At 46.1% G+C, this 9,616-nt stretch overlaps 1 protein-coding gene across 1 annotated transcript; it reads left to right on the forward strand.

Annotated features, from left to right (window-relative positions):
- Positions 1 to 639: 639 nt before the first annotated feature.
- Positions 640 to 2,198, forward strand: LOC119306427 (7-deoxyloganetin glucosyltransferase-like). Its single transcript, XM_037582647.1, has 2 exons — positions 640 to 1,153; positions 1,240 to 2,198. The coding sequence occupies exons 1-2, from the start codon at positions 649 to 651 to the stop codon at positions 2,196 to 2,198; spliced, it is 1,464 nt and encodes a 487-aa protein (XP_037438544.1). The 5' UTR covers positions 640 to 648.
- The last annotated feature ends 7,418 nt before the right edge of the window (positions 2,199 to 9,616 follow it).

Raw genomic sequence — 9,616 nt, forward strand, 5'->3', positions numbered from 1 at the left:
TTCCATGGCTGACTAGTGGGCTCGCTGTCGGTGGTCGTCATAAATAAGACAACCGATGGCGGTTGGGTGGCCTACAGGTGGGGACGCGGCGGACACCGAGAAGACGAGCGGTGCGTTTGCGCCGACACATTCCAGGCGCAATTTTGGGCCGAAAATGGGTCAGCGCAGACGCCAGGCGGACGCGATTTGCGTTTGGTTCGACGCGTTGGGCCTTCACTTTCGTCCGCGCCGACCCAAACGGACGAAATAGGTCACGAACCATGGGACTGAAAGCTAGAAAAATTCAGGTGCCTGCTCGGAAAAATATATATCTGGAGACGACTGAAAAGCGAAAAGACAAGACAAGCATACACAGATGGTCACGACCAGGTGTGGCGAGGACACTCATATGTAACAAGCGCAAATGGACAGTATCTCTAATAAAAATCGTGAGAAGGACCAAATGCACATCGGGCGGCAAGTACCTAGTACTGACCAGGTCACTATCAGCGGCAGATACCCTTGGAATGTACGAACTACACACCCGCGGCGAGACAAATCCAACGTTCCAACGTACTTGGAAACACCTACTTGGAGCCTTAGTTTACTCCCCATAAGTAGTGACCACTCTCTAACAAATCCTCTCAGCAACAAGTGCCACAGATTATCATGGAGGCCATCGAGAAGCCCCACGCTGTTTGCCTGCCGGCCCCGGCGCAGGGCCACATAACGCCGATGCTCAAGTTGGCCAAGATACTCCACACCCGGGGCTTCTACGTCACCTTCGTCAACACCGAGTTCAACCACCGCCGGCTGCTCCGCTCGCGCGGACCAGCGGCGCTCAATGGCCTCCCTGACTTCCGCTTCGCGTCGATGCCGGACGGGCTCCCTCCATCCGACGAGGACGCCACCCAGGAAGTCGGTGGACTGTGCTACTCCATCATGACCACCTTCCTGCCCCACTTCATGGCACTTCTTGGCAAGCTCAGTGAGCCCAACTCCGGAGTGCCGCCTATCACCTGTCTCGTCGTTGATGGAGTCATGTCGTTTGGCTACGATGCGGCAAAGGAGATCGGGGTGCCGTGCGCCGCGCTGTGGACATCTAGCGCCTGTGGGTTCATGGGGTACCGCCACTACCGTCAGCTCATAGAGCGGGGTTTCGTTCCTTTCAAAGGTAGGTACGTGTCCCGTTTTCGGAATCGTCATATACATATGTGTGTGTTTTTGATGAGTGCGTTTTGTGCTGCGGCTTGCGTCCAGATGAGTCACATGTCACGGACAAGGAACACCTTGACACCGTGGTGCAGGGCGTTGCGGGCATGTGCGACGGCATGCGCCTGCGCGACTTCCCGAACTTCATACGTACGACGGACCGCGAGGACGTGCTGCTGAACTTCATCATGTACATGTCTGAGCGGTTATCGCTCCCGGACGCGGTGTTGCTCAACACCTTCGATGAGCTCGAGGGGCCGGTGCTGGACGCCATGCGCGCCATCCTCCCACCCATGTACACTGTTGGCCCGCTCCACCGCTACGCTAGCCTCGTGGTACCGACTGGCGCCTCGGTCCACGACCTCGGGTCCAACCTTTGGAGGGAGCAGGACGGCCTCCTGGAGTGGCTCGACGGACAGAGCGCCCGTTCCGTCGTGTACGTCAACTACGGCAGCATCACCGTCATGACGAACGCGGAGCTCCTCGAGTTCGCGTGGGGGCTTGCCAACAGCGGCTACCCGTTCATATGGAACATCCGGCCAGACCTTGTGAAGGGCGACTCGGCCGTGCTACCGCCGGAATTCCTTTCTGCCATCAGCGGCCGCTCCATGCTGACAACATGGTGCTCACAGGAGAAGGTGATTGCCCACGAGGCAGTGGGGGTTTTCTTGACGCACTCCGGGTGGAACTCGACCCTGGAGAGTATCTGTGCCGGCGTGCCAATGTTGAGCTGGCCCTTTTTCGCAGAGCAACAAACCAACTGCCGGTACAAGTGCACCGAGTGGGGGAATGGGATGGAGATCGGCGGAGAGGTGAAAAGGGCAGAGCTCGCGGCGATGATACAGGAGGTGATGGATGGGGAGAAGGGGCAGGAGATGAGGAAGCGCGCGGCGGAGTGGAAGGAAAAGGCCGTGCGGGCGACTCTGCCTGGTGGACCCGTGGAGGTCAGTTTGGACACGGTGATTCGCGATGTACTTTTGGCAAGATTAAATAAACTCCCAGAATGATGGAAATGAAAGCAATGCTCGGAGTGCCTGCAGCCTGCAGGTGGGTAATTAACTAATGTTGCGTACCAGCATCGCAGGCAGGTTTGAGATGCAAGAAATCGATCGTATCAAATAGAGACGTACTTGATCTTTGTATTCCTCATGCATGGTGTAGATCTCCTCCTATAAATGATCACAAATTCGAAAATGGCTTCAATCTTTGCTAAGAAAATGAAATGACTTTAATCTCTCACACGCGAGGGCAATGCAGGCAACAAAAATGTAATGTGAGTTTGCATGTAAATTACAAAATTTGCATTTCACTTCTTCCAAGCTGGTTTTCTTTTTTCTTTCAAAAAGGAACGGTAAGGCTATCCGTATGTGATCGCTACTCACTCCGATGGAGGCCAGGAAGCATTTGATTACTGTATCTATCCAATGAAAGACGTTAGCACAGGCTATCTTCAACCGGTTTGGATGATGGTCATGTAATAGGATAGGTGTTTAGTTTCCTATCTTTTGTTTTGCCTGCCGGTTGTGGCTATCCTGTTTTTGCATTCATGCTCTTTGTGAGCATTTTTTCCTTTTGTTTGAGACCTCGAGAGTTATGTTGGACATTTTTGCTTATCAATAATATGGCCGTATGCATCGTTTTGATGCAGAGGCCGCGGCAAACCCTCTTTTTTAAAAAAGGCTATCCATCCCTCCATACTCGGCTTAGTGGCCGCCACCACACCAACATCTCCACCATCTATACTGAAACCCTATTTGCTAGGGGTCAATCCATCGAAAAAATAGCACAACAACAGTTCCAAACAGAGCACAGGGTACTCAGGTAACACATTTCAGAATGGATCACCGTTAGAAGTAATAGAGAGGTATTTGGTGGAATAGTTCGTTTATTGCTTGAGCCTCGTGGGCATATATATAGGAGTACAATGACCAACTTGGAGTACTTTTTTGATCAGGTAATGATCAACTTGGAGTACAAGACAAGGCAGGACCAAATCCTAGTCTGTCCTATACTTCCTAATAATCTTATACTCTACATCCCCCCACAGTCATAACGGTAGCGACGCAGACAGTGAGACTGGATAAGAATTCGAAGGCAAGCCAACGAACACCCCCCACAGTCCTAATGGTTGATGCATCGCAGAAGTCGTGGCTGGAGTGGAACCCGATGAGGTTGCTCAAGCAAGCCGGTAGCCCGTTGTGCCGTTTGTCGATGTAGCCGAGAGCGGATGGTGGTGTAGCCTTGGTCGAGGTAGTCGTGCGAAGAATGCCGTGGTCGATGTCGAGTCGGGGAGCCGGTGTCAAGGATGTCGCCGTGGAGCCGCGGGCGCAACAAGGCGCCGAGTTAGTCATGCACGCAGTAGTGTCGAAGTAGTGGTGCGCCGGGAAGAAGACATTGTTGACGACGCGTCGCACCGGGGTTGCCAACCCCGGGGACACATCGTAGACGAAGGCACGCGTCGATGTTGCCAGCACCGGGCATGCGTAGATGGACGAATACGACGTTGACGAAGTGCCGCACCAGGTTTGCCAAGCCCGGGGACACGTCGTGGACGAAGGCACACATCGGTGTTGCCAGCACCGGGCATGCGTAGACAAGGACCTGCACGAGCTGTACGCCATGTCGAAGAAGTCGGAGGGGCCAGCAGAGAAGAACTCGACAACGGTTGCGGCGCCAATTGGCACGGTGCCGATGTCGCCCGCGGTTGTTGGAGTAGACGAAGTGGTCGGGGTAGGTGACGGCGACGCTGGCGACGGGCTGGTGCTGGACGAAGACGCGGGAAGTGGATGTGCAGTGGCGGTGGCTACGGGGATAGCAGCGGCCAAAGTAGAGCGGCGGCGACGGCCTGACGGCGGCGGCTAGATTAGGAGCGCGGCGGCGGTGCTAGAAGTAGACGAAGAACCTTGACAACATGACAAAGACCGGCGCGGACGGTGGCGCTACTGCGCCAAAGGAGGCGGTGATGACCCACAAGTGTAGGTGATCTATCGTAGTCCTTTCGATAAGTAAGAGTGTCGAACCCAACGAGGAGCAGAAGGAAATGATAAGCGGTTTTCAGTAAGGTTTTCTCTGCAAGCACTAAAATAGCAGGTAATAGATAGTTTTGTGATAAGATAAATAGTAACGAGCAAAAAGTAAATAAAGTAAATAAAGTGCAGTACGGTGGCCCAATCCTTTATGTAGCAAAGGATAAGCCTGGACAAATTCTAATAATGAGAAAGGAGCTCCCGAGGACACATTGGGAATTATCGTCAAGCTAGTTTCATCACGTTCGTAAGATTCGCGTTCGCTACTTTGATAATTTGATATTTGGGTGGACCGACACTTGGGTACCGCCCTAACTTGGACAAGCATTCCACTTATGATTAACCCCTATTGCAAGCATCCGCAACTACAAAAAGGAGTATTAAGGTAAACCTAACCACAACATTAAACATATGGGTCCATATCAACCCCTAACGAAGCAACGCATAAACTAGGGTTTAAGCTTCTGTCACTCTAGCAACCCATCATCTACTTATTACTTCCCTATGCCTTCCTCTAGGCCCAAATAATGGTGAAGTGTCATGTAGTCGATGTTCACATAACACCACTAGAGGAAAGACAACATACATCTCATCAAAATATCGAACGAATACCAAATTCACATGACTACTAATAGCAAGACTTCACCCATGTCCTCAGGAACAAACATAACTACTCACAAAGCATATTCATGTTCATAATCAGAGGAGTAATAATATGCATAAAGGATCTGAACATATGATCTTCCACCAAGTAAACCAATTAGTATCAACTACAAGGAGTAATCAACACTACTAGCAACCCACAGGTACCAATTTGTGGTTTTGATACAAGATTGGATACAAGAGATGAACTAGGGTTTAGAGAGGAGATGGTGCTGGTGAAGATGTTGATTGAGATTGACCCCCTCTCGATGAGAGGATCATTGGTGATGACATTGGTGATGATTTCCCCCTCCCGGAGGGAAGTGTCCCCGACAGAACAGCTCCGCCAGAGCCCTAGATTGATTCCGCCAAGGTTCCGCCTCGTGGCGGCGGAGTTTCGTCCCGTAAGCTTGCCCACGATTTTTTTCAGGGGAAGGGTGATGATATAGCAGAAGATGGACGCCGGAGGCCCACCAGGGGGCCAGGAGATAGGGGGCCGCGCTCTATAGGGGGGGGGGGCGCCCCCCTGTCTCCTGGACAGGGTGTGGGCCCCCTGGCCTATTTCTTTCGCTCATAAATTCTTAATAAATCCAAAAAGTTGTTTCGTGGAGTTTCAGGACTTTTGGAGTTGTGCAGAATAGGTTTCCAACGTTTGCTCCTTTTCCAGCCAGAATTCCAGCTGCCGGCATTCCCCCTCTTCATGGTAAACCTTGTAAAATAAGAGAGAATAGCCATAAGTATTGAGATATAATGTGTAATGACAGCCCATAATGCAATAAATATTGATATAAAAGCATGATGCAAAATGGACGTATCAACTCCCCCAAGCTTAGACCTCGCTTGTCCTCAAGCGGAAGCCGAAATCGAAAAATATGTCCGCGTGTTTAGAGATAGAGGTGTCGATAAAAATAAAATACGGACATGAGGGCATCATGATCATTCTAATAACAGCAACATATATAGATTTTGTCATATGATTTCCTATGCTCAAGTAATAAGCAATTCACAATGTCAAGTATGGTTCATAAACTTCATTGGGAACTAACAAACTATAATCTCAGTCATTGAAGCAATTGCAATTTATTGTAACATCAGAAAGAGTCAATAATAGAGCTTTTCAATAAGCTCACATACTCAACTATCTCGTAGTCTCCCATAATTGCTAACACTCACGCAATACTTGTGGTTATAGAGTTTCAGACGGACACTGGGAAAGATAGGGGCTTATTGTGTTGCCTCCCAACGTATTCACCTTTAGGTGATGTCAACAATAATAGCCTATGCCAACTTACATCCAATTGGATATATGTATCATGATCTTTCAAACACGAGGAGCTTGCCAAAGGATAAAATGAAAAGGGGAAAGGTGAAGATCACCTTGACTCAAGCATAAAGTAAAAACATAAAGTAAAAAATAGGCCCTTTGCAGAGGGAAGCAGAGGTTGTCATGCGCTTTTAGGGTTGATGCACAAAATCTTAGTGCAAGAGAACGTCACTTTATATTGCCCCTTATATGTGTGGACCTTTATTATGCAGTCTGTCGCTTTTATTACTTCCACAACAAGTTCGTACAAAGCTTATTTTCTCTGCACTAATAAGTCATACATAATTAGAGAGCAATTTTTATTGCTTGCACCGATGACAACTTACTTGAAGGATCTTACTCAATCCATAAGTAGGTATGGTGGACTCTCATGGCAAAACTAGGTTTGAGGATATTTGGAAGCACAAGTAGTATTTCTACTTGGTGCAAGGAATTTGGCTAGCAAGAGGGGGAAAGGCAAGCTCAACATGTTTTGGAAGGTCAATGACAATATACTTTAACTAAGATGTCGGAAAACATAAATCATTACATTATCTTCCTTGTCCAACATAAACTCTTTTAGCATGTCATACTTAATGAGTGCTTCACAATCATAAAAGATGTCCAAGATAATATATTTATATGTGAACCCCTCTTTCCTTATCACTTCCTATTAATTGCAACTATGACCAAGGCTACGTTCATCAACTCTCAACAATTTTTATGCCTCATACTTTCTATGTGTGAAGTTATCACTATCCATAAGATCAATATGAACTCTTTTTGTTCTTTCTACTTTCACAAGATCATAGCAACATAGCAAAGCCCTTGACTCAACACTAATCTTTATTATAGATAGCACACGGACTCGCTTACATAAAGAGATTACAATGCAAAACTCAAAACTACTTGATATCAAAACTTCAATCTACTAGATCAAGATACTACTAAAAGGATCGAACTAAATAAAGCGGTAAAGATAGGAGTGTGATGGTGATACGATACCGGGGCACCTCCCCCAATCTTGGCAGTTGCCAAGGGGAGTGCCCATACCCATGTGATTATTTCTTCGGAGGTGATGGAGGTGGTGATGATGATGGTGGATAATCGCACATCGAACGTAAAAGCTCCTCCAACTTGCAGATAATGCTCTTGAGCCCAGCAATATGATCCTTCAACAAAATATTCTCCTGTGTGAGATACTTGTTCTGTATGCGGGCTAACTCAATCATCTTGAAAGCTTCAATCTCTGTTGGAGTGAAAAGGTTAGGTAAAGATTGAGGGATGTCTTCTTCTTTCACCACCAGAGCTTGAACCTCCATGGCGTTCTTGATCCCTTCATCCTCGTTGATCTCTTCCGGTTCCTCTCTTTTCAACTCTATCTTCAATAGCCAAGCACCCTTGTCTTCGTTGTTGGAGGAGGGAGAAGTCATGGTGCTCTAAATCTGCAACAAAAACAACTCGAAACGAAAACAGAGGATATTTGCGTGATACAGTGGTCAAAACCTTCGGGAGTATATATAATGAATTTTTACCGACCAAAATACGTAACATACAAGAAAACGGAGTCCGGGAGGCACACGAGGTGCCCACGAGATAGGGGGCGCCCTACAGGGGGGGCACGGCCTCCTCTCTCATGGGAGCCTCGTGTCCCTTTCGGACTACTTCTTTCTTCCTAAAATTCTTAAATAATCCAAAACTGATAAAAATTGCCATTAGAGTTGTTTTGGAGTCGGTTTACTTACCGTATCACGTACCTATGCCTTTTCGGAGTCTGGAACATTCTGGATAGTGTCCCTTATGTATTCCTCGGGGGTTATGGTTTCAATAAAATTAGTTTCAACATTGATAGGATTACCTGAAATATAATGTTTAATTCTTTGACCATTTACCACCCTCAGATTTGTGCCTTCGAAGTTGTTGATTTTTATAGCACCAGAACGATAGACCTCCTCGATAACGTAGGGACCTTCCCATTTTGAGAGAAGTTTTCCTACAAAAAATCTTAAAAGAGAGTTGAATAATAACACATAATCTCCTACGTTATACTCACGCTTTTGTATCCTCGTATCATGCCAGCGTTTGACTTTTTCTTTGAAAAGCTTGGCATTCTCATAAGCTTGGGTTCTCCATTCATCAAGTGAGCTAATATGAAACAACCTCTTCTCACCGGCAAGTTTGAAGTCATAATTGAGATCTTTAATAGCCTAATATGCTTTATGTTCATGTTCAAGAGGTAAATGACATGCTTTTCCATAAACAATCTTATATGGAGACATACCCATAGGCTTTTTGTATGCAGTTCTATAGGCCCATAATGCATCATCAAGTTTTTTGGACCAATTCTTTCTAGATCTATTCACAATCTTTTGCAAAATTAATTTGAGCTCTCTATTGCTCAACTCTACTTGACCACTAGACTACAGGTGATAAGGAGATGTGATTCTATGATTGACATCATACTTAGCAAGCATCTTACGGAAAGCACCATGAATAAAGTGTGAACCACCATCAGTCATAAGATATCTAGGGACTCCAAACCTCGGAAAAATAACTTCTTTAAGCATTTTAATAGAAGTGTTATGATCAACACTACTAGTTGGAATAGCTTCTACCCACTTAGTAACATAATCAACAGCAACTAAAATATGTGTATAACCATTGGAGGCAGGAAAAGGTCCCATATAATCAAAGCCCCAAACGCCAAACGGTTCAATAACAAGAGAATAATTCATAGGCATTTGTTGACGTCTACTAATGTTACCTATTCTTTGACATTCATCACAAGATAAGACAAACTTACGAGCATCTTTGAAGAGAGTAGGCCAATAAAAACCAGATTGTAGTACCTTGTGTGCAGTTCTATCTCCAGTGTGGTGTCCTCCATAAGATTCAGAGTGACACTTGCGTAGGATTTGTTCCTATTCATGCTCAGGCACACAACGTCTAATAATACCATCTACTCCTTCTTTATAAAGGTGTGGATCATCCCAGAAGTAATGTCTTAAATCATAAAAGAACTTTTTATTTTGCTGGTATGTGAAACTAGGCGGTATATATTTAGCAACAATGTAATTAGCATAATCAGCATACCAAGGAGCAGTACGAGAAGCATTGACAACCGCTAATTGTTCATCAGGAAAACTATCATTAATAGGCAGTGGGTCATCAAGAACATTCTCTAACTTAGACAAGTTGTCTGCAAAGGGGTTCTCAGCTCCCTTTCTATCAATAATATGCAAGTCAAATTCTTGGAGCAAGAGAACCCATCTAATGAGTCTAGGCTTAGCATCTTTCTTTTCCATAAGATATTTAATAGTAGCATGGTCAGTGTGAATAGTAACTTTGGAATCAACAATATAAGGTCTAAACTTATCACATGCAAACACAACTGCTAAGAACTCTTTTTCAGTAGTAGCATAATTTCTCTGGGCAGTATCAATAGTCTTACTAT

Source organism: Triticum dicoccoides, chromosome 5B (assembly GCF_002162155.2).
Source record: "Triticum dicoccoides isolate Atlit2015 ecotype Zavitan chromosome 5B, WEW_v2.0, whole genome shotgun sequence".
Taxonomy (NCBI): domain Eukaryota; kingdom Viridiplantae; phylum Streptophyta; class Magnoliopsida; order Poales; family Poaceae; genus Triticum; species Triticum dicoccoides.